Below are 27,279 nucleotides of genomic sequence, written 5' to 3' on the forward strand. Positions count from 1 at the left end.
AGCTGTATAGATTTTTTTTTGATTAAATTTTTGTATGGAAAGATGTTTTACTTGATTAAAAAAAGAAGAAAGGACAAGTTTTAAAGTTGATTTTAAAATGTTTTAAAGTTGCTCAATACTTATTGTTATTAAATGCCTATCCCACAATTTTTTCTTGTCACATCTGTTTTGTCAGTGTTTTTAATGAAATGAAAATGATTGATACACAATATAAAATGTTGTTCTGATACATACATGAATATAATTACACATTTGTTTTTAATTTCAAACAGGCCTTCCACTGGCTATTGTGGCCGTTTCATTATTACTGGGATACAGAAGTTACATTATGGACAGTAACGAAATGTAAGACATAACAATTTTTATGATTAATAAGAACATTATTATTATCATTATTTTAAATTTTGTTAAAGTCTTTGTAATGTAATGTCTTCGTAAGTTTAGAGTAAAATTAGTTTGGACCAGATATTTCATCGGGACAATATATCAAATCAGTTGGTATTGTTGGGCATTGACCCTTTCCTACCTCTATTTTGGCCCACAGGATATAAAAGCAATGTTAAATATAAACTTCTCATCCGTTGTTGAATATGCATAACAACATGGAGCCAAAATTTAAATAAAACAGTCATATCTATTTCTTTATCATGTCCACCCATAAAAATAAAGCAATACAGCTATGCACAAACAGTCCCAGCAATCACCCGTTAATGAGGGCCGATCGTTCCATGAAGTGCGAAAGACAAAACTGCTAGTCATTATACTGCATATTTTTCGGTCTTGGGCACAAAAACATGATGACACGCAACACTCTATCACATATGGCATGCAACATTGGCATGATTGTTAGACACACATTCAAATGATCAGCCCTCATGAATATGCGAGAATTAACTGCATACATTACACAGCACAGGGACTTTGGCTGTTTGTGGACAATCTGTATCTCTTTTAGTTTATGTGTCCACCAAAGTTTACCCACAATATTACAATATTTGATCATATTTCATTTGACAGATGTTTCATTTCAAAGGGACCTGTACTCTACTTTGGACTTCTACTACCTGCTGGTATCTTCATCCTGTACATTACCATATGTAAAATCTATATCATCTATCATCTTATTCATCCCGGAGTTGAAGCCATTCTATGCAGCCAAGCCGATATCAAACTTGTAAAAAGACGACTTCAGAACGCAGTAACCACTACATTTTGCATTGGCATTTTGTGGATTTCAGCTTACATTTCTTTTCTTGATCCTACACCAGGATTTCAAATTATATTTTGCATTGTCAGTGTAGCGCAAGGAATCATACTGTTTTGGATTGTATGTTTACGACATAACAAGATATGTGCCTCTGTGAAGAGAAACCTGAAGCAGATTCAATGCTGTAAGGGACTTCCAGATGGATTCCATCAAATTACTTCAGGAGAGAGTCCACATTCTTATGAAGATGGCAAAGGATGGGTTGCTACTGTATCATACACTGTAGAAGGTGGTCCTCGGAATCTCCAGAATGTTGTTTTCAATATCTAACATGAAAATGTTTCATATTCTCAAAGTGCAATATCAAGATTTCTTACAAAAGTTATGCTAAAGGAGGCATTTGGAAGAAACATATGCCTTTTTTTTTTATAAGCATGGCAACCTGCATACTTTTTGAGTGCTTAAAGAGGACAACTACTCAGTATTAAATATGTCCAATGAATATGATTCAGAACTTTTTATAAAAAAATAATGACAAAATAAATTATGCAAAATCTTTTACAGATAGTTTCTTATTAAAGCCATAATGTACTTATCTTATAATATGAAATTTGTTTATTTTTTTAACCTGATTTTTTGGAATATTTGTAATGTTTACATATGTCCCAACTTGCACCTAAATGGACTTGGTCAAATATGTAAAATCTATATCATCTATCACTGTGATCATCTATTATCTCATTCATCCCGGAGTTGAAGCCATTCTATGCAGCCAAGCTGATATCAAACTTGTTAAAAGACGACTCCAGAACACAATAACTGCTACATTTTGCATTGGCATTTTGTGGATTTCAGCTTACATTTCTTTTCTTCATCCTACACCAGGATTTCAAATTATATTTTGCATTGTCAGTGTAGCGCAAGGAATCATACTGTTTTGGATTGTATGTTTACGACATAACAAGATATTTGAAAATGTTAAGAGAAACCTGAAGCTGACTCAATGCTGTAAGCGACTTCCAGATGGATTCTATCAAATTACTTCAAGAGATAGTCCACTTTCTTATGAAGATGGCAAAGGATGGGTTGCTACTGTATCATACACGGTAGAAGGTGGTCCTTGGAATCTCCAGAATGTTGTTTTCAATATCTAACATGAAAATGTTTCATATTCTTGAAATTGTCGATATCAATACAGAAGTTTTGCCAGGCATTTTGCAAGGAATAACAATATGCCTTTTTTTATAATCATGACAACCTGCATACTTTTTGAGTGCTTAATGCGGACAACTGTTAAATATGTACAATGAATATGATTCAGAACTTTTTATAAAATAAGACAAATTATGGAAGATCCTGAACAGGTAGTTTCTTATTAATAAAACATCAGAACAATAAATGTGTCAAGTCACGTATACGTCATGTAACAGCCCAGCAAACCAAAAATGTCAGGTTATAGGGTATAGGGTATAAAGGCCCTTTAAAGGGTATAAAACATTTTAATAACACCAAAGTGTTATTCAAATGTTGACAAATTATTGTGCAAAAAATGTTTTTAAAATATTTGACAATAACATTTTGACATTTCCAAATTGTTGTTTCACATGCAGGCTGTAGATGGCACAAAGATCTTTGATAGCTGATAATGTTTGATTATGGTATCTGAACTACACGCTTGTGGGATCATATGGACTGTCAAAGCCTAGAATCTGGGGATTATGTGTTTGGCATTAGCTGGGACAGTGCTTCTGGAGCTTCCTTGTATATATACAAAAAAGATATTTAAAAAAAGTTTTCATGACCTTTATTCACCCATTGCATGGTTCTGCTATATGCGAGGAGAGCCTCGATATGGCAGCATACATTAATGGGAATTGAACCAGTCATGTAATGTTATGTAAAGTTATGTAATTCTTCCTTTCATGTCTATTGCCAGTTCAAGGCTCTCCCTCCATATGACGGAACCATGCAATAGGTGAATATAACCAAACGTTTAAATTTTATTAAAGTAGGGTTTTTTTAAAACAATTTTGTGTTTGTTGGGAAATTCTTTCTCAAATGTCTTTTCCACCATTCACATAATACAAAAAGAGGCATGTTCCAAGAAAATGTTGAAATGGTCCAATAAATTTATTCCAAAAGGCACTTTATAATTACAAAACATTGCACAAGTTGATACTGTCACATATTGATGTGAGATACAGTTACCATTTACATAGAGCTACATAATTTGTTCACTGAGCATGTATATGTACATTACACTAAGGAAAGCATCTGTAAATAAGTCCCTTTCTTATTATGTGTGTTGATGCAACAGAGTGCATTATGTACAAAAGATCCCAGCCTGGAACTCACAATATTTCAATGGGTTAAATTCGCAACTGATAAGGCTAAAAAAGATGTATTATGTCTCGAAACCCATGGCCATTTCAAAAACGAACACGGAATGCATTTTTTGGGGGATATTGTTTGGTCTAAGTGATAACTGCATAAGCCTAGGCCTAGAATAAATTCCAAATTAGTTCAGCCAGGTTGAACAGCCAATGTTACGAATCATGTTAATAAAAGTTCAGTTCCCAAATAGTCAATTTATTCCTGCAGTCGTCAATGGAGGAGATTGGATCGCTTATCCTCTACATTATCAACAAAATGCACTGTTGCATGCACACTCATAATATGAAAGGGGCTTATATAGCATTATGCACAGTAGCACACTCTTCAAATGCATGTGATTCATGTACAGAATGTAGAAAAAACTGATACCATCTTTATAGGCTACATTAGGCATGAGTGTACATTGATGTGTGTGCCCTTCAAGAAAAAGCTTTGAGCCAGGTATAGACCCTGTCGATAAACCAATTGGAATGGTATAACATTAAAATGGTAGCCATGTTGGTGGAGTTTTAAGTGTCAGAGGGACAGGTCTCTAGTTCAATTCCACAACCATTGATACCTATCACCTGTTTTATTGTATTATCATGCGAATTACCCCGTGGAGGCCTCTTGGTGGACAGAATTTTATTTAAATGATGAGTGGCATAGTATTCGATCGGGTCTATTCCAACTTGATCTGGGAAACAAGACAAAAGATAAAAAAAACTAATGCAGTACGTATGCAAACCATGGAAGTGTAAAATAACACTGCACTAGAAGAAATCTAATACCACAGGGATAAGTCAAAAGTTAACAAAAATACAATTCAAGAGAAAATTAATATGTTACACTATACAATACAAATACTGTACAATATGGGGCTATCTACAATTCTACATACAATATAAAAATGGGATTATTAGTATTATTCTCCTCATAATAATTCAATAAAATAATAGATTTCCATATCAAATACGATTATGAAGATTATCATTCATCCAAGTAATAATAACTATGAAACAGAAAACAGTGGCATGATCAATAGGAATTACATAAATAAACATTTTTTAATCAGGTTCGCTGTCGCATAAAGGAGAAAGCTGCGTGTCTCCTTTATTATTTGCGACGGCAAACCTGATCAAAAAAAATGTTTATTAATAACTATGAACTTGAAATTAAATAAGATCTACTGGACTTACGTTTTTGTCAGTGGCAATATTTCACATCCTATCTCAGTGGGCCTGATGATGCATCCGAGATAGGATGTGAAATATTGCCACTGACTCACAAAAATGTGAAGTCCAGTAGATCTGATTATAATTTCAAGTTCATAGATTTGCATATCCCATACTTCTTAGTTTTCAAGTTATGATAAGATAATTAGTGTACAGTTCCCACTCGCAAATCAAGGGAATAGTGCAAGAAAGCATAAGTCTACAATAGCTGCCCTGTACACATTTGACAATTTCTGCATTCTATATTGTACATATCTAAAGTCAAAGATATGACACCTGGCAGCTATTGCTGATGGGGCGTTCTTGCACTAACCCCTGGGAAATGTTGACTTAATTCTTAGCTGAAAGATGAATGCAAATATTTCTAATTCCAGCAGACATCTACCTTGAATAACTAAAGCACATCAGGCCAGAAAAACTATGATCAGCTTGTACTAGGCGAGAATTATTTGATTTTTGTTACTGCTCGAATCAATAGTCCCAACTTACGCCCGGATAAATTCACAAAAGTGCACGTCAGTCATGCAATACACAAAGCGCAGTTCATGTAGGTGCTGCGTCCAGCTGTGTGTATACCATTCTACTAAACTCCTCAACAAAAGTTTGGAAAGTTTTTTCAAGCATCTGTATCTCAAATTATTTGTGACATATTCATATCGTGTTGCATATCACAGGATAGCTACAATACTCCCCTTTACAATGACATCCCATTTGAAACAATAATATTTTGCACGGCTGAGTACACGCCTTGTGAATGTAGTGGGGTCTCAAAAAGAATTTGCCAAATTGACCATTATTCTGTGCAGCAAGCTGCAATCCCATAACTTCACAATCTGGGACCTAATGCAATCCTCCAAGATGACACCGCATTTCGCCCCACATAGCCACGGTAGTCAACGACTACCTACAGAATATGGGAGTAGAGTCAAAATGGCCTGCCATCAGGCCAGACCCGGCCCCCGGGGACCAGACCTCAACCCGATTGAACACTTGTGGGACCAGCTTGATCATGCTGTGCGTGCCAGAGAAGCCCATATGCAACCACATTGAATGACCTGCGACGAATCCTTGTTGAAGAATGGAATTCCATCCCACAGTAACGTGTAACCAGGTCGGTGAGCAGCACGAGGAGAAGGTGCCTGACTATTGTGGCTGCCTGTGGTTTTTCCACCTGCTATTGAGGGTAGTGGCTAGCTTTGTTTGAGCACAGAATAATGGTCAATTTGGCAAATTCTGTTTGAGACCCCACTACATTCACAAGGCGTGTACTCAGCCGTGAAAAATGTTGTTGTTTCAAATGGGGTGTCATTGTAAAGGGGAGTATTGTAGCTATCCAGTGATATGCAACACGATATGAATATGTCACAAATAATTGGAGATACAGATGCTTGAAAAAACTTTCCAAACTTTTGTTGAGGAGTTTAGTATATCAATCCATGATGTTACGAGTCCCACCTATTACATGCTGATCAGAGTATAGTCAAGTTTGTTTCCTGTACGGTGTGGCCATTTGGTGTTTGTGAGCACTTTAAATCCCATTTCATTTTTTTAATTTGAGAAATCCACAAAAAAAAAATCATGCTCACAGAGAAAGGGATTTTTAAAATATTACTTGTAGAAATGTTGATGAGGGGAATAAAATCAATAATAATCAATCTATTCGCTGACGTAGTGCACGATAGTAACCATTGGTTACTGGTTCAAGCCTGGGATCATACACCTGTTCCGAATTTTGATATGCTATAGGCTTTGTTGTGATCAGTGGTTCGTAACAAAGAAAGCGTGAGCCAGTTGACCTAGCAACGGTCATATTCCAATGTGCTCTACGCCAGCGAATAGCCTTATTTCCTAATTTTTACATTTAACATTCTTTGCACTTGGTTTGACCATAAAAAATGGAATTTGCAACACATTTTACTTTAAATCCTGAAACACAATAATCAGGAATTTAAACAGAATACATATCATGCAATTCTTAGTTTTGGTACAGGAAACAACAATGGTTTTTTTCCTAGCCTTTTTTCTGAAAGTTGCTAAAAACATGATTGTATATTCTACATTTTGTCTTTATTTATAATTTGTCTAATCATTATATAATCTTTGAATGAATTAGTATTAAATTTGAGATCATAATTTTTAGCACATACAAATAATTGCGTAATGATAAGTCCAATTAAAATAATACTGACATATGTTGCACATAAAGGCATATAAAAATTCAAGGTGTCCAATTTAGATATCAGTTAGGTAAATTCAATCTCTTGGAGGATAGAGATAAAATCAAACCTTTAAAAAATCTCTTCACAGGTTGCAAAACTCAAGGTGTTCAATTTAAGTATCAAAACAGTCGGAAGTCAATCTGCTGAAGATTAAAAAATATATGCCAACTTGCAAAAAAAAGTATTCCATCAGTCAATAGTCTCAGGTGTGAAAACTCTAAAACTAAATTCTTCTTCATCTAAATCATTTTCCACCTAGATGTGGCAGTGACGTCAGTGCACATTTCGTTGGGCGCAGCTACAAATCGCTAGTGTTCACTCAAAGCACTGGCGTACACACCCCACCCACATGCTTAAAGACACCACATAGATGTGTGTGCGAAACAGCTGCCTCAACGCTTTGACGTCCCTGCCACATCAGGGTGGAAAATGCTTTACATACAGTTGTGTTATGCTTGTAGTGATGACAAGTTAAATATACACAAAGACCACAGATGGGAATATGTCTTGTGCTTTCACCAGCGGGATGCTTGTAGTGACGACAGAATAACTTACCGCTTGTATCATGTTGGACTCATGAAAATATTATCACAGGACTTTGCTGGGAAGGACATAATCAGTAGGCCCATAGCGGAAAATATGGTAAATACCTGTTCAGTTCATGGAAGGTCCATCTCCCAGGGTTCATCTAGACAACCTTCTGATCATAATTTGATTAATTTCATATATTTTGCTCAATTTTGAAGTCATTATGTAATGAAATTTAAGTTTCAGGAGTTTCCCATTGAAAGGAAATTTCCCAAATGTTAAGCTCCCTATAGACATTACGTTTCACCACCTGGAGAGAATTGATCAAAAATTTAATTCCCTCCTGAGGTTTGTATCTGTCAATGAGTTGACCAGATCACAAGGATGTCATTATAGTTACATAAAAATGACCTTGTGTGGTATTTGGTTCCCAGGAAGTGAGTTTTGCCTGAGGCAATTTGTGGTTAAATGTTGATCCCTCACTACAAGAGTTATTACCGTCGATTTAGTTGAAAAAGGAGGTGAGACATGATCAAATCTTTCCAGGTAACAAAACGTAATGAGGTTATTCACTTTACTCATGTGTGACTTCTAACAAAAGGCACTGGTTCCCGTAGTATTCCTAATTCAATGCATGACATCAGAGTTACCTGCATAAATTTTATGGGCTATTTTGAAACAGCCATGGTTGCAAATGCAGGTACTTCTTTTGAAAGTCCTAAACAAGGTATAGCAGTTGCTGATAGGATATGCAGCTTATAGAACATGGATAACCTCTTTATCCAGTCAGACTATGCTGTTTACTCTATAGATGGGTTGACATGTGACATCATTATATGGTGTGCACCATGCTTTATTCAGGACCCGTGCTTTAAAACTCCCGCCACATAACAATAAGGTCATTGCGCAATGTAGTGGTCAAATGCAGTAACCTCAAACATATTGATAGACCAGTCTCTTGCCTTAATACTGATAAACATTATGTCAACTCATCTATACACAAACATGTAAATATCCAAGGAGTTAATTCTCTGAGAGTAGTATTCTATACCAATTTCACACAGTATTAGTACTGTTCTTTGTTCATGGGCTTACTGATGATCATCTTCATCAACTCTCATCATCTGATGAGTCTGGTTGCATTGGCTTCCATTCTCTTGATGGGAATAAATCACCCTCTGAAATGAAGTAGAGACAAATAAAGAGCAAGATTAACACCTTATTAAAATGATAAAATTACATCATGAATGGTTATATAATGTGCATCTTAAAGGCAAATCATAGCAGTCACAGTGAGTAATCAAAGGCTGGTAGCATTTTGACAATCACTACCAGTGTCCAGTCGTGGCTAGTGACGTAGTGACAAAGTTGCCTTCAAGTCAACTGTTACGATTTGACACTAGGTCATGCTACTGACTTATCGATCAGATATCGGCACTAGCCTTTCTAATAAAAGCACAGAAGTTGGATCACAAAAAACTACTACACTCCTTGCGAGTCTAGTATGATAATGCCCTCTAAATTTGTGGATTGAATCAGTTTAGAAACTGAACCAGAACATAATGATGCATTTGATGTACTGTAGGTACGTTCAGTTATTAAAAGCTATTAACAAGATCCCCACTCGTGTTTTTTCGTTTATTTTAGCAGCCGGAATTTCACCTAATCTCAATGTCTTCCATACCCTCCAGCCGGAATCTTTGCTAAAAATGACTGCTGGAATTCCAGACACATCTCAATTCCAGCTGGAATTGTTTTGTTTTTTAATGTCTTCCATAGGGGGGGGGGGGTGCGGAATACATCTGGAATAGCCATTATTTGATTGACAAGTGGCATATATTTGGTTACCCAAACTGCACTATGAAAATGCACACAAAAGTACAACAGATTTGTCTGGGGTGCAACATGGGGAGGGACATACAATAATGATATAGCAAGTTCAACTCTTTTCAGATTACAGATTGTATTGATCATTGTGTTAAAGCAATAATATGACTGAAACTTGGCAGACTTGATGGCTGAAATACCCTATTGCTTGCATGAACCATTTCATTGTTTCACCTCTTTTGTTCATTGTCTGATAGTATAAACTTAAGATTTTTGGAAAAAAATGCCACCTACTTGGAGGATGTCGTGTAGTTCTCCTCACAGCATCAGAGCCCCCTATTGTTTTGTTCAGTGGTGCTGGTCTAACTGTTGCATCCATACCTCCAACTGTTTCAGTACTGATATTAAGGGCTGTCTTAGTCTTCTGAGCCCACTGAGGCCTGCCGTCTTTCGGTCTGTGGTTCTCCTCTTCTGGAGACTTGACGTTTATACTCTGAATGAAAAAGAACATAAATGTTATGTAAGATTATGTAAGATACACCTCACTTAAAACCAGTTTAAAGGTGCAGTGAACCCAGATACACATCACTTAAAACCAGTTTAAAGGTGCAGTGAACCCAGATACACATCACTTAAAACCAGTTTAAAGGTGAAGTGAACCCAAAGATATTTTATCATCTGGAGATGATATTAGTACTTATAATTAATTAGTACTTATACATGTAAGTGCTATTTCAGCCGGTAAAGAGTGATTCTGGTTTCTCACTTTTCACATCTTTATTGGCCTTTTGAGGGATAAAAAGTTAAAAGGAATAATACAACAAAGCGATAATATGAGTCCAGTATGCGTAAACAAGAAATAGAGCTCTGATGCTCATGATTAGGATGTGTGACATGTGGTCGTGTCAGGACATCAATTTCAAACAACATTGAAAATAATAAAAGCACACTGAAATTAGATCTTTGTTATTCAGACATGCACTCTGAAAAATATGTTGAAACACCTTTGAATATGATTGGCCATTCATTAACTCCACTCAAATAGGAAAGAAAAAAGCAAGGTACACCAACTTGATGTGGGGAAACAAGTAAAATGCAGACTAGACAGTATGCAGGGGGACAAAAACAGCAAATGTAGGCAGAAGAAGTAGGCAAAGTTCGATAGCCAAAATTTACCAGTTCCAAGGCCCACAGAAGTAAGTGCTGAACCTGCAAAAACAACAAGGATCAATGGTAATACAAAACTGCACTAGAACAAGTGATGAAAATCACTGTGCATATAAACAGACTAGTCTAGTCTGCATTTTACTTGTTTCCCCACATCAAGTTGGTGTACCTTGCTTTTTTCTTTCCTGTTGTTCTTATTCAAGGTATCCTCTTGTATCATTTATTGATCCTTGATGTGTTTTGTGTCCTCGTCCGTTGGATTCACCATTACCTACTTTTTCCACTCAAATAGTAATAAATAACACTGAAATTCACTGGGCATGCTTTTGCATCAGAAATCATCAATCAGTGCCTGATGATTCACCACAAACTAATAAATCATAGTGCATCTATACCATTTTTCACCCCTGATGTGGCATTGAAGCATCTGTTTCACACAAGCATCGACACAGCTCTTTGAGTGCCAAGTTAGCGATTTGAAGCTGCGCCTTTAAGGCCAGAGTAATGGGAGAGAACATGGACCTTTTCGAGCATCATTATTTCTGAATTGTATGTCAAAAGTATATAAAACTATACATTTTTGGAAAGGAAATGAGTCAAGGAATCCCATGGTGACGTCAGATTTGTTCAAAATCTCGAAGTTTTTGAAAAATCACAAAAATCACTTTTTACCCCAATATTTTTGTGACAACTTAGAAAAAAATCCGTTCGGAATAAAAAAAATTCAGACAGCTTTTCATATTTTTCAAGTTATCTTGTCACAAAAATCGTGCAATATTGTCAAAAGTGAACTCTGAGAAATCGATGTTTTAGTAAAAAAAATGTCAAAATTATGCACAAAACGTCGTTTTATTTTAAAACAGTAAGACTTTCACGCTTGTAAAAGCTGTATCTGGTGCATGGTCTAAATATGCATCATCCCCTATTGAAAACATGGCCTTAATATATCACACAGGGACTGTTAATTTCAAATGGCCATACCTCAATATGGTTGACTCCATTTAAAATCTACACTCTATGTGTGGACGATTAAGATCATGTCTTCCACAGGGGGGGTATGGATTTCAACTGGAATAACCCAATGTCATAATAACTTACTGATGCTGATTTGGCTCTTTTCAGTTTATAATTCATAGAGGGCTTACATTCCTTTTGTGCCTCCTGTGCTTCCTATGTATGCGCCACCTTTACCACTAGTTGGTCTACCTGTTTTTTGTTGCCTGGAAAAGTAGAAAAGTACAAGAAATTGAATAAAAAACACACTGAAATTCACAAAATCATGAGTAAACGTCAATCAGAGAAATTGAAATGTATTGGTACAAACCAAACCTAAAAATAAGTGAGGTACACCCATCCATACACACATGATGTGCTCATTGTATAAAGTTATTTCATAAATATCACAGCATGCCAGTTGAAAGTTTATGTGAATTGTGAGAATGGGAGGTTTTCGCCCAGGTATTTCTGTGTGCGTTCATTGGGAGCAATGGAAAAGTTGAACTCAGAAATGTTTATGGGTGATCAGCCTATTTTGAAGCTTTTGCGTTTTTTGTCAAAGAATTAAGAAAAGAAAATGGGACAAATTTGGTTGCAAAATAAAATACTGTATAGCATGTAACTACTTTGCCAATTTTATGGGGAGGAGGGGGGCTAAATCGACTATATATGTATATCCTGATGCTAGAAGGTCAAGAAACAATTGACTTTACTTGGCGTAACTGCTCAGCTCATCTTTTTATCCAATCAATCAGACAATTGATCCTACATACCAAGAACAACAGAAAACAAACCTTTACCTTTTTGAAAGTACTGGGTCCTTATTATCCAGGTAGTTATTTCTATAGATGTCATTAGCAACAGGATCATTACCTCTCCATGGTTTGTGTTCCAATGGTTTGGGAGGTTTACTTTTTACTCTCATGGTTTTCTTAACAGGTGGCTTATCAGGGGTTTTACTTTCTGATCTTCCTGGACTGTCAACTCCATTGGTTTGCTTGAGTGGTCGGCCTTTTGCATTCTGTAAGGTAGAAGGTAAAATAGGAAAGAAACAACTCAGCATGATAGAATTCTCTTTAGATCTGAAATACCTTACTTTGATTTTAAAACACCCCCAGGAAATGTGGATGTCCACATTTCAAGTGTATCCACTGTTGCACAAATATTTCTCATATGTGTGTATATGTGTTCTCTACTGCTGGCATTTATAAAAGATAGGATAGCAATTGCCACATCATCACTTGCAAAACTGCAGCCCATATGGAGGGACAAGAACATTTACATACAAACCAGGATGGGGTTACTTTGTGCATTGGTTACATCAGTTTTCTACTATATAGATGCAAAACCTGGATGCTGAATGCAGTTCAAATGGAAAAATTAAATTGGGCTACTCCAGTTGACCTGGAAATTCATACACCTATAGACATGACCATAATCTCCTAGATAGAAGGGGGGGTGTAAATTTCAAATGTAGTCACCCATTCAGGTAATCCCATTTGAAATTCACACTCAATGTGTGGAAGATAAAGGTCATGTCTTCATGGATATATGGATTTCAGCTGGTATAGCCCATTTTGAATGATAATGAAACATGGAAAAATAATGAAAAAGTTACCTTGTACGTTTTCTGAAAATATGTGACTGTAAAGTGTGCTGAGTGGATCAACGTCTATGCATTGTGCTATAAATCACTGCATTTTTTGTTTGTTGTTCTTAAACTTAAAATTGACTTTGCATGGCCTAAAATCCAGTCTTACCCCTGCTGGTAGATAGTGTAGGCTGCGTACATTCTCTAGATAATGCCTCTTCCATACACCTGCTTCAAATGGACTAGGAGTGAAAGATAGATACCAACCAAGTTTAATAGCCTTAGGCATCCATAATTGATCTAACTCTGTCAAATATTTCCAGTACCAGCACACCTGTAAAAAAGAAAAGTATACATCAGGTTATTTAGGTCAAAGGGCAACCTAGAAATTACGGAAATTTTTTTTTTGGTTCAAGTTGGATGCTACACAGTCGCAAAATTATTTTATTTGAGTGATTTATTTTGTGTGATGGACAATGCATCACAAAATACAAGGCCTGGAAACACCTATATCTATCACTGTCTGGGAAACCATTAGTGTTAGAAAGAAGTTACTTATACTTAGGAAAGTGGCAAACAACAGTCAATCTACAAACAATATGATCATGTGGAGGTAGATTTCGCAGTGAAATTGCAGTTTTAAATGGATGTTTTGCACCCACAGGCATCAAAATTGTTTGGATCAAGGGTCCTGAGCTATGGTCTGTTGGGAACTCCTAACCAAACAATTAATTCTCCACAGACGCCCCTTTGCGATTAACTACATGTATTCACTCTAGCTATGTACTTCCACAAAGCACAACACATCACCAATGACCACTATGCACAGAGAAAAAAGGGACTGATTGCTTTTTTGGATTATGACCTTGTGGCCCAACATATCTTAAAACATGTGCTCAATATAATCTCCAATCTGAGATGAATATTAATGAGGTTAATAATCCTGCTGCCCAAACTAATATACTGCCCTCAATAAGTTAGAAAATAACCAAAATAAAAGGCAGCCATCTTTAATTCACATCTATTTTGAAATACCAAACAGCCTTTTTTGCTGTTCAAATACACCCTCAAATCAGTAATGTTCTGTGATAAATTAATGATTGAAGTAAATCTTCTAATTTTTTGGGTTCAGTTGCTTCAAAAATGAAGTTAATATGTGATATAAGTAGTAAAAGCACAGCCAAACTAAGTGCTTTACTAGTACATCCTTTTTCTTTCTGTGAACTGTCAATGTTTACACAAATCCATGTGGATTTATCCTTTTACAGTGATGTTTTATGAGACTCTTTGTGTGTATCAATTTGAAGAATTCATTCAGTTTCTAGGCCTGCATAAATACATGACTAAATAATACATACCTGTGAACACCTGCAGAGACTACGCGGATCTAGAAAGGAGAAAATGTAAAGACTCAATGCCCTTGGTAACACTCTAGAGAAATCTTTACATTCAACTGGTAATCTCATCTTGACCAGCTCGTTGACCAGATGTAGCTGTCCTATATTGCACTTTTCTATGATGTCGGTTAAGACCTTTTTACGTTGAGGGTCCATCCACTTGTCGAACTGGAAATGATAAAGGAATGGTTGCTGCTTAATATCTTTGATGCAAATATGGGATTGCTACAAAACCCCACCACCAGCATCCAGGCAGAGCCGCTGGCACCCGTGGTTGACTAGCGGTTAGGTGTTGAAACCATCCATAAGTATTTTTCCCATTATCAATTAAGATATCTAGTTGTAACATTGTATACCAACATGACTGCATCAACATTTTACTTGAGTTTAATTTTTAAAGTCACAATTTCAGTCATGAAATCAAAAACGGAGTCATATTAGCTTACCCATTTCTGAACGACTTCTCTTCTTTCTTCAAAAACCTGAATGCAAACAACAATCAAATCAATCGGTTAGCAATTAGCATGACGTCACTCCCAGGGGTAGCGCTAGCTTGCTTTTGGGGGTCCCAGACCCACCAAAATAGAGTCCCAGACCCACCAAAATAGAGTTCGGACCCCCTGTTTTTAAATTTTCTGCAAGTTCAGGGGTCCCTGCAGACCCCCAGTTTTTCAATCTAGCGCTATTGCAGACATACTATTTATGCTGCATTTCGGACTCACCAAACTCTACTCCGGACCCCCTACTTTTTAATATTCTGCAAGTTCGGGGGTCCCTGCGGACACTGGAGTGTTTAGTTCTAGCGCTACCCCTGGTCACTCCAATGTACTCGCGATAGATTGCTTCATTACATTGGTTGTTTTGGCTCAACCTTGGCCAATAATATAATTACTTAAAATACTGGTACCTACAAAATACATGTAGTAATTAGTATAATTAGTAAACAGGATCTTTTTTTTTTTACTGCAAAAGTACCGGTAACATTAACCAAGTTGATTTTTGCAGCCATGAATCATTCCTTGAAACATAACTTGAGCTTTCGGAAAATAAAGTTTTGACATTTGTTGGTCCGTACTGTGTTGGCTCCAGATACAAATTTCAGGTTTTCACATTTAGTTCCAATTTAATATACCGTAATCTGACATGACTTCCACAGTAGGCCTAAATGTGAAAAGGAGGACAAATCATCAAAATTAGTCCTTGCAGGCCGTGACAAATCACCTGTCCGATAGCCCGGGGCAAACAAATTATTTGTCAGGCAATTAAAACTCTGAAGCGCTGTGGCCATCGGGCAAGTCTGAGTAAAACTTAACCTGCAATAGAAAGCCTACTTAAATACATAATGAGCACAACTTGCTTGACTTTGGACTTCATTATTCCTGGGCCTCATGGAAGAACAGAGGATACCTTAAAACATCCACTGAATGAGTAACCCAGGCAAAAGAAGAAATAAAACAAATCCGATGAAAAAGAAAGAAAATTTGATTTTCTAGACCTAATATAAAAGATTCAATTACTATTGACGTAGAGCATGCATATAAAATGATATAAGGATTTAATCCTCAATCAATTTATGGATAGATTTTTGATCTAAACAAGTGAAGTATAAACATATCTATGTAGGTTTCCTTGACCTATCTTTTCTTTTAATTTTCTATGATGTTTGGGCCAATTTGGCTGACTTAGCAAATGTGTTAACTAAGGTTTGCCTTTTGTACCTACTTTAAACATGTTAAATCATGTTATTCAAGTCAACCTCCAGTGATACTCCCGTGTGGAGGTGCTATGGAGGAAGTTTCAACGAGGTAACGAGGTAACCCGGGTATAAGCCCATCTTCAGCTATAAGCCCACCCCCTATTTTTCAAAACATTCTGGGAACAAGGGTGCTCATAAACATTTTGTAGCCAGAGGTTTCCAGTGACATAAAAAATCTCAACTTTTTTTGAGAAAAGTGGGGGGGGGGATGATCATGAAATGCCCTTTTAAATGGCCAACATAACCAGTGGGGGTTCTTTCACTTTACCTTGTTATTTCAACTTAAAATGGACAGCAACCCTTCCTGGCAGTTATTGCTATTATTTCAACAATTTTTTTCTCAACTTTTTTTGGGAAAAGTGGGGGGATGAGGCTGTGGATCACGAAATGCCCCTTTAAGTTGAAATAACAAGGTAAAGTGAAAGAAAACCCACTAGTTATTTTGGCCATAAACTTCTATGGAGGACATATTATCATAATTTTTAAATTATGATAATAAATTAACTTTGCTCTGTTGACCTACAAAGACAACAAATTTGGCGATTCCATTTAGGTGCAAGTTGGGACATGTGTAAACATTACAAAATTAATATGCAAAAAAAGTCAGGTTTGAAAACAATTAACCAATTTCATATTATAAGATCGTACATTATGGCTTTAACATTATTAACGTGCACAGCACAGGTAGCCAGGCTCACATCACACACTGTAGGTGGCGCTATTCGTCCATAGGGAAGTGGAATGTGCCTGTACTGTCCAAAAATGGCTTTACTGTGGGGCTCAATGGAAAAATTACTAAAATTAATTTTGACAACCAAAACCTAAGTGATGTTGACTTATGTTGGTACTAGCATAATAATGGATTCATAAGCTATCACATAGTGTAATCTATGTTCCACCAAGTGGACACTCGTTAAAAGCGCAAAAAGCAATTTGTGTGTAAATCAAGACCATCCAAAACAGCTTTCTTACAGTAAAGAATAGGAGGTCATCTGGGGTCACATACAGTAGTGTACATTGTACATGTGCCTGCTGTCACAATCTCACACACAAAATTTTGGGCAATTTGGTGACACTATTTTTGTCTGTAACTTCAAAAGTATATGCACTAGAAACATGATTGACCCCTTATTGTTTAGGTAATTTGATTCTCTTTCAAATGAAAGAACTTTCAGCTAAAAATATTGAACCTCAAAATTTTATGAGCATACCTAGCACAGGAACCCCTAAATGATATTGTAGGTATGCTAGGTGAATTCAAATTTGCCATCAAACTGCATCATTTTACATATCAAATTAAAGCCCTTGAGTAAAGAAAGCCAAAACTGAAAACATTTTTGTCATAGCACTTTCCGTAACAAAGTTACATCTTGTCAAAGATTGACTTTCATCAAAAAGATTCTGCTAGCAAAATTCCCCAAAAGCGGCATTTAGGGGTGTTTCTAGATCTTAGTCTCATGGCGATAGCAGCTTTTTTAATGGAACTGCTATCAAAATCCTCTAAAATTCCATGTGCGACTTGATTATCGCCATAAAAAATCATATATTTGGGTCAAGCATGTCAAGTGAAGTATAGAAAACATATTTATGTAGGTTTCCTTTACCGACCTGTTCTCGAAAAAAATTCAAATTTTTATGTACAGCTGTAAATATGCATTGTGTTTGGGCCCCGGTCTCGGCGAATTTCGCTGACTTGCAAATGTGTTAACTAAGGTTAATTGCTTGGGATACCTACATTATTATGTCATATGAACCGGGCATATGAATTATGATATTGAAGTATAAATCTCAAAGTAGTTGTCCAATAAGCCCTTTCGCAAATTCAGAATCGTGATGCATTGTGGGTAATATTTGCCAATTTTTTGGAGATAAACACGAGGAGGCTGCAGTGCATTTGCAATGGCGGCGAACTTTGCACTTCCTTCAAAAACATATTTTTGTAAAACATTTTTTATTCATTCCTACATATGTTAATATTTCCTGTGAAATACAAATATAAATTTCCTGCGAAGACCAAACTGTCAGCGAAATTCCAGGACAAAACATTTTTATGCAAACGGCAAAGTTCACCCCATTGAAAATGTACAATCAGGGCTGTGACACTCGTATTCAATCCCTATATAAAAAGTGAAGTCACTTCGCCGGCAGTTTGATTGACATTGATTGACGTTGCTATGCCGGTTGCTATGCAATCCAGTGCGCAGCCTAAAACTTACGTACTTGTGCACATATTTAATTTGCGTACGGCCAAAGGAACTTAACCTGTATTGCATTGACAGCTTCGTCAATGATTGACAGTTCTTGAGCATTTCAGTGCGCAAATTAGTCTTAGTTCCAGACGTGCAAGTACACATACGATTGTAACAATAATTTGAAAGTACGTTTATTTGTTTTAGGAAAGATATACCATTTTCATTACATTTTGTGTTAGTAGAGAAAATTAGACGCATTAATTTGCTTGTTTTATTGATTTTCGAGCTAATTCTATGTATGAAATAATCAGAAATATGCACATTTAGACCGCTACAGTACAAACGACAGTCCGTCTTGATCAAGTCTAACATCGTCAGGCTAAAATCTCCTCAATCTTGAGCGACTGTCGAGGAAGTCTATTTCGAGCTATTTTTCCAAGATGGCGCCCATCGACTGCCAATTATTCGGACCCTTTCCGGCAAAAATACAGCTTATTTAGCCAGTCTCGTCATGGGGTATTCGGTTATAATATTTTCCTAGCATATTGAGCTAACTCCTCAGCTATTTGGTTTTTCACGATATGATAGTAATAGAAAGATGCGACCAAATGTTCGCCGTTTTTCGGCATTCAATTTTGTTTGAAACGATGACGTCAACATTGCATCATCTCTTCCACAGGTTATACACTCCTACACGTACAGGGGCCAGGGTACTATGCCATCACAATCACGCATAAGCTGAATGACTGACTTCATTTGCGCAAACGAGTGGCTTATCCTATAGTATATTAGTACTCGAGAATCCTTGGTACAATAGCCTCATCGTGTTTATCTCCAATTTTATCGGCAAATATTACCCATTCCATCCACCGTGTCAAATATTACTTCATTCCATCCACCGTGTCAACCAGAGGTCACCCGATGCAATTTAAGCAACAGCACTGCAGGATCTTAGCCTACCAGCACTCCTTCTTTCCCAGCACCATCTGCCTGTGGAACCAACTTCCTGCCTCGGTAGTGTCAGCCGAATCCCTGGATTCCTTCAGGAGTAGGCTGAACCCGCTGACACTCCGCTAACCGCCCAGTGGTTTTGGTTTTTACTTGCACCCTATTCTGCACCTGTAAATAGTTTCTCCAAGAGCATCACTGGAAGTCGTGTTCCTGCTCGCCACATTTGCACTGCACACAGTACGACAATACTACCATTTACAAGCGGTTAAAGACAGCATTGCGTCCTATTATTATTGCATTGGATTATAGAGGATTATCTGAAGTAAATTGATTGCTAAAGTTCAAGCAACAGCAGCACCGTTATAATCAATAATTACAACTTTACACATAGGCAGCATTATGCCAGTGACATACCTACACACACAGCTAATACTAGAATTTTATTTATTTATTTTTCAAGTAAAACTATTATTACTTTTTTTTTTTAATTTTAGGCCTATTACTTTGTTATATGTACCGTCACAGTACCGTATATGTTTATACAGGGACAGTCTAATAGAATTTGTATTAGACTGTCCCTGGTTTATAGTACTGATTTAGGAGTGATAAATACCGAATTGGGTGCAACTCTACTTATTATTTTAATATTTATTCATCTATTTATTTGTTATTTTAAATTTATTTATTATTCTTAAATTTCTTATAATAGTAAAAAAATAGATAGATTTCATTTAAATTTATTTTTCTGTTTGTTTATTTCACTTGCTCATTTTTAATTTTTAATTTAGATCTTTTCATTTTAACATGTTCAATGGTGTTATTTTAATATTGATAACATATTAATTAAAATAATATAGGCCTATATAATTTATTTCTTTTATTTTAGGTATCATTACTTATTATTTATTTATCTATTTATTTGTTTATTTAATTATTTCACTCATTCATTTTTTTCTTTTCTATCTAAATAATAGACCTAATAAAAACTCATGTTAAATTCTTCATGTCATCACACCCAAAGTATGCCTGTATAGTTATTGATTCCTATCACTATCAATATTGCACATCAATAAGATTTAAATTAGCTCTTTGGACTTGACAGAAAATGTTGTGGTAGTCATATAATCCTCTATAATCCAATGCAATAACAATAGGACGCAATGCTGTCTTTAACCGCTTGTCTCTCGTAGAGAGGACTGTACTTCTTCTTCTTCTTCTTCGTTGGTACGTGACGACAGACTATGTAGTCCATGTAGAGCCACGGTGAGGGTAATGTGGTCATGGGCTAGATTGGGCTCTTTGCCGGATGTGATCTAATACTTGGATTTTGAAAGAGTTGATTGAGCTGTTGTTGATTATGTTGTCGGGTAGTTTGTTCCAGTCTTTGGTTGTCCGGGGAATAAAAGGAAGAAGAAGAAGATGATGCACCATGATCTGAATTTGCGAAAGGGCTTATTGACTTGGGAGTTTTTGTATTTGAAAAAGAACATAATTATCTACAAAATGACACCAACATTTCAACAATAGAAAATATACTTTTAGAATAAACTAAACTTGAATCATGCACCACTGTGACTGTCAATGTCATGTCCGTATTTTAATACCCGTTGTCACGGACGCCGTACCTTTTCGTTGGTCGGCGCATGACTCATTGGTGTCCATACGCTAAACCGAGTCTTTGAATCCACATTTTTCTTCTTATTTTCAATCCTCTTCTGATCCGCTGACCACGCCATGATTACAAAAAAGATTAAGTACTATTAAGATGTAAAATCTGTGGTTTACTTTGAAGATTTGAAAATTCTTATCAGCCAAAACAAGCCGCCATCTTGCGGAGATACCGGGTTGCCAGTTGTTTAACTTCAGGAGCTTACCCATGCTCGATCGACCCCCCCCCTAGTCCCGCCCCTAGTCCGACGAATAGGACCTGTTTTTTTCTCAGTTACCAACTATCACTGCTCAGGCTCTGATTGCCCAAGAAAGATTGACCGCGAAAGTCCACTCATAGTCTGAGCTGAACAATGTCTGTTAAATAAGAAAAAAAAGGTCCTACACGTCGGACTACCCCCAGTCTGAGTAGGTGTATCCCGGGGGTGTATCAAATCCAAAAAAATACTCTCTCAAGGGATCATTCCAAAAGTCCGCCCGGAGTCCTACTAGGAACCAGTCAGGAAATGACCCCTGTGTCCCCCCCCCCCCCCAGCACCGCTCCCGAGAACCACCCATCTTTGGTCATTGAACTATTAAGGTTTCAATAACCATATAGGGGTAAATCCCCCCCAATATTTTGCCGGGGGATGGTCCATACAATCACCCCCCCCCCCATGTTGACGCCTATATACCGTGGGTTCAAATGAACCTCATAGTCATAGCCATATAGCCCCAAAAGCGCCCATTTTCGTGCGCTTCGCGCGAATTTATTCCTCTTTTGCACCATATGCATTCACCAGTTTAGCTTCAACATGTTCAATATGGCAAAAACTTTCGGACCCGTCATTAAAAATGAGCATAAAGTTGGCACCTTGCTTTGACGGCTTCAAAAATCAATATTTCAACCACAAATTATGTCAGAACCAAATATCCGTTTGAATCAAATAACAGCCAAAATTCTACATGTATATAGGCCTATACTTTTTAATTCAGAAAAAAATACCTAAAATCACAAAAAATTCCTTACACTTTTGAGTGTTGTCCCTCCCCCTTAAAGTTTTAGTCGCCAAAGGCCAAATTTTATGATTTCATGTGGCGGCGCGGCCCACGTTTCTTATTAATTTTTCGGAATTTTTGATAAGAGAATAGAACAAGATGTGACTTGTGACTTTCAAAATTCATTTCAGGCCTAAAACTACAATCATATCATTTGTGTTCTTGGTCTTATAGGGACTTGACTTTCACCGAAACAATGGTCTTATGGGGGCATGGGGCCATGGGGCCAGGGACTTGAACTGGGGAACTTGACTTTCACCGAAATTCCCGGCGATGCAAATCTAGTCCGGGCATACATGTACTAAGCAGCTCTAAGCTACTACTGCCCATTCCAGAAAAATACAGCACTAACTTTTTGGGATTAAAAAAATATGATCAAGTTCTGCCAAATGAAACACAGTTCAAGACTTGGAACAAGTCTAAGCATTCAAAATCTTGAGTATAGGCCCTATACCGAAATTTTGCTCTAATTTTCACTTTTTGTGTTACTTTAATAAATGGTTGTGAGAATGAAACATGTCTTTTCCAAAAATTAGAATGCATAAACTGAAATTATAGTCTTAGTACAAGTCTTTGGGCTTGATTGTCACATCAGCATACGAAAAACACCCTAAAAACACATGTTTTTGGCCTTATTTCTAAAAATTGGCCAAATATTAAAATTTGACTTATTACTAACTAAAGGATTGGGATTTGGCAAAACAGGATAATATTTTGTTAATCCCAAAAAATTAGATCTGTATTTTCTGGAATAGGGAGTAGATGGGTATAAAGTTTACTAGTCCTAGGGTAGCTGCAGGTAATATGGGACAGCAGGTAATATGGGACACCTGTTTTCATTTTAATAAAAAGTATAGCTTAGAGAAGGTAAACACTTTAAGTTGATTTGTTAAATGTTTAGAGACATCAATTGTGCTTCTAGAAATGCAGTTTTGGAGTCTGTGTATCAAACTATTGGAAATCAATGGCAAAAAGAGTGAAATTGCCCAAAAAATTATGTCGTTTTTTGGCCTGATATAAAATCAATGACGTCACATTTTATGATTGTGTATCCAAAAACTCTGGTACTGAGGGGGCATTTGTCATTTTTATGATCTTTAGGTGATGGGTTGCTTATCAGCAGGTAAAATTCCACTGACAAGTGGCACTTTCCTTTATAAATGATTATTTTCTCTGATTTTCAACTGAATGGGTGCAGGTAATATGCGACACATAGGAAATTGTGTGCATTGTCAATGCGAAAAGCAAAACTATTTAGAAAATTTAATTTTCTTGTAGAAATTTGCATTTAACATTCAAAATCGTGTAACAAAAATGTTTTTAGAACAAAAGAGTGATTTTCTGAACTTTTTGATTTTCACCATAGAGATAACACAGTGTCCCATATTACCTGCACATGCAGGTAAAATGGGACACTTGACGATGACGTCATTTTGACGTCATAGCGTCCAAACAAACATAAAAACAAGGTAACATTGTCTGTTTTATTAATCTTAAAGGACAGGTTGTTCATCATAACAATCTCTTGTGGGCATATCTTCTTTAGTTTTTATGCAAATAAGCTAAACGTCCTTAATGGTCCCATATTCCCTACAGGTACCCTAGAAGGAGTCCCCGGGAGTTACCTCCAGCAACCCCGGATCCGCATGATTCCCAGAAAATCAGTCCTTGAGACCCAAGTTTCAAGTTGAAAACCATTAATTTATCCCCAGAGTTCTATAAAACACAGTTTTCTTCTCCGCAGAAATTCAATACAAAAGAAATTATTAAACACGAGTTTTTCTCAAAGTAAAACAAAAGTTTTTAGACTGGTCACTGTTTTTTTCAGCGATTATGGAACTGGGATAGGCCTATCAACCCCTGGCCATAAGGGGGGGGGGGGGGCAAGCCAGGGGTGGCAAAGTTCCTGCCCCCTGCCCCCTGCTTATGGGCGCCTTTTAAAGCCCGAATGAACGATTTCTTTCCATATTTAAATTTGTTATTCTATACTCTAACATGTCTAATGCTGAAAAATATTAATTATTAATTAATTATTGGGAAGGGTTTCTGTCCATTTTGAGCTGAAATAACAAGGTCAAGTGAAAGAAACCCACTGGTTATTTTGGCCACTTATCATGTAGTTCTACATGGGAGTGTTCATAAATACTTTGGGGGGGGGGGGTTGGAAAAGTTAGAACCTCGGACGTCAAAACATTTTTGATCCCCCTAAAAAGAGTGGTTTTTTTTTATCCCCCCTTTTTATGGTCTAAATTTTTTTGATTCCCCCCTTCATGTTCTAAAAATGAAGCCAAAAATATACATCATTAACAGTGGCATAGATTTCTTTTTGACATTGGGGTTGGATGTCTTGAAGTCCAGTGAATCCAGCACCTTTTGCCGACAAAATGAGCTTATGAGCACATTTTGTTGATTTGCATGTAGTTTGAGATCTGAGTTTTTTATCCCCCTTTTTAGGACCCAAAACTGATCCCTCCCATATTCCCCCACCAAAGTATTTATGAACACTCCTTAGGATATAGGCTACCGGGTATATAATTTTATGAATTATGCCTTTTCGAGCTTTGTTCTGTTGACCAATACAAAGTCAACACAACAAATTTGGCAATTCCATTTAGTATGCCAAAAATAAAGTTTGAAAAAAAATTAACCAAGATCGTACATTATGGCTTTAAATAAAATACTTCAGGCCTAGGAAAACAGCAGAAATGCTTAGATATAAAAAAAATTTCCTGCTCGCAATTATCATTGTTTAAAGTTTGCTTGGGATTTTGTTGTGGCAAGCCGATAGCCGGGCCCGAAGTAGACCGAGAATTTCCAAAGTTATTTCCAATTTGGCAACTGAATCTCATTTGCATAATTAATTTACACCTCAGCCTGATTTTAGGGACGGATTTTCCAATATTATCGATTTCAGGAAGAAAATTGAAGTTTTAGTTCAATATTTGATATCAAAATATTTGGTCTATATTTTTCTACACATTATATTATAATTGATGCCATTCCGATAGCTATTTAGTTTTTTTTAATGATATTTGAGAAAAAAATTTGTTTATTTATAGCATTACTTAAATGTCCAGTTACAACACGGGGTGAAGATCCTGATTTACCAATAAGTTCGTTTAGGCTAAAATGTACGTTATACGAGTTTACAGTATCTTTGCCCTGTGATATTACATTCATTACTGTAGAGCACTCGCGTAAAATTTACACACGTGTGCCCTGCACGTATCAAGTTTTTCTTTAGTGTTTGCCAATGTTTGGGCCGCCTTGACACCCTCTCCAGAGTCTAGCACGGATTTGCAGACACCGTGGTATCAAGTTTTGATATTTTGAGCTGATTCATTAGGTATTTTCAATGTAAAATTGGTTCTGAAATTTGCCGGTACCATTTAAAATTCACGTGATACAGGATACAAGCATTTTGTACAGTGTTCTATGGGGATCCGCCATCTTTGTTTTGTTTCACCAGACGTCATGCTGGCTTGTCCAGACAGGTTCAAATATCAATTGATTTGTCAGTCCAATAGAAAATTAAATAGAATGATCGTGTTTAAGAATGTTATATCCTTCATTTTATTTGACTTTAATCCTTTTCCCAGCTGCCTTTTTTGTTCTTGAAATAAGTGGGCAAATTTTGTTGGCAAGCCAAGAGAACTTGAAGAAGCAACGCTCTGCAGGGTCTATTGTTCTATTGTTTCCGATTAGAGCGCTGACATATTGGAAAATGTTGCCAATCAATATTCATGAGAGTGTACATTCAACGTCCAGTTTTCAAATTGGGTGACTTGTGTTTGGCAGGTCAGGTGTGAAATACATCTGACTGGGCGTTTTAATTACGTAACGAATAAAGGCATTGACATCATCGAATGGCTGCCCAGTGCTGTTATGTGTTTAGTTATATAGGCCTAATAAGTATTATTAAATGTATTCATCATTCCTTTCTTTTCCCTTCTCTGTACTTATTCTTTCCTTGGCCTACACTTTATAATATCACTCCCTCGCTCTCCTTGTCCCCTCTCACCCTCCCTCTCTCATTCCCATCATTTTCCTTATATTTCTATTTATCTACTTGTCTTTATTATATCTTTTCATTTCTCCCTTCCTCCAGCCCTCTCTCATTCTCCATATCCCCTCTTCCTCCCTTCTCCCCTCCCAAGACTTCTCACAAGTCACAGGGGTGAATATGCCCCTTCCCAACCCCCCACCCCTCATTGGGTACGCCACTATTTCTATACCAATCTCCTTCTTAAAATAAAATTAAATGGAAATTTCTTAAAAACAACCTTTATAGGCCCTATACTTATTATACTTACATGTATACGTATAGCGATTACCATTTATAGTGTAATATAGATATAGGGCCTACTATGTGGAAATGGCAGCCTTCATACATCTAATGTGTAATCGATCAGCAAGAGCATTCAATTTATTTAAATGAAGCGTCTAAAGTCAGGTGGGTGGTAAAGATGATTGCATCGACAGCTAAAGCCTCCTTTATAGACTTCAGACCCACACAAGCACACATTGGGATATGTGGGAACAATGGTACCACTTTACACATGACTGCCCTTACACATGACTGTATTGTGGTCACTTATTGATACTCGCCTGTTGTGTAGAGCATTAATATGATGCCGGATCAGTGACCAATTTAATGGCGGAACCCCTTTGTTAGAAACAATGGTACCACTTTTATGAATAGCCTGTCGCAACTTCTAATCGGCATCAAACGAACAAAGCATTATATAATCTATTGCGACTCTATTTCTATTAAAAGCTCTTTGGCAAGAAGTATGAAATTTTAGAGGATTTTGATAGCAGTTCCATTAAAAAAGCTGCTATCGCCATGAGACTAAGATCTAGAAACACCCCTAAATGCCGTTTTGGGGAATTTTGCTAGCAGAATCTTTTTTGATGAAAGTCAGTCTTTGACAAGATGTAACTTTGCTACGGAAAATGCTATGAACAAAATGTTTTCAGTTTTGGCTTTCTTTACTCAAGGGCTTTAATTTGATATGTAAAATGATGCAGTTTGATGGCAAATTTGAATTCACCTAGCATACCTACAATATCATTTAGGGGTTCCTGTGCTGTGCACGTTAAACATGTTAAAGCCATAATGTACGACAGATTA

General features: G+C 36.7%; 1 protein-coding gene across 1 annotated transcript; it reads right to left on the bottom strand.

The window, feature by feature from the left end:
• Positions 1–8,612: 8,612 nt before the first annotated feature.
• LOC140150343 (F-box only protein 16-like) lies at positions 8,613–21,307 on the bottom strand. The gene is made up of 8 exons (XM_072172351.1): positions 21,065–21,307; positions 14,987–15,022; positions 14,502–14,708; positions 13,313–13,477; positions 12,353–12,573; positions 11,702–11,776; positions 9,684–9,880; positions 8,613–8,740 (listed from the first exon to the last, which is right to left on the bottom strand). Exons 1-8 carry the CDS (start codon positions 21,173–21,175, stop codon positions 8,673–8,675), a joined length of 1,080 nt encoding a protein of 359 aa, XP_072028452.1. The 5' UTR covers positions 21,176–21,307; the 3' UTR covers positions 8,613–8,672.
• Between the last annotated feature and the right edge of the window lie 5,972 nt (positions 21,308–27,279).

Source organism: Amphiura filiformis, chromosome 4 (genome assembly GCF_039555335.1).
Source record: "Amphiura filiformis chromosome 4, Afil_fr2py, whole genome shotgun sequence".
NCBI classification, from domain to species: domain Eukaryota; kingdom Metazoa; phylum Echinodermata; class Ophiuroidea; order Amphilepidida; family Amphiuridae; genus Amphiura; species Amphiura filiformis.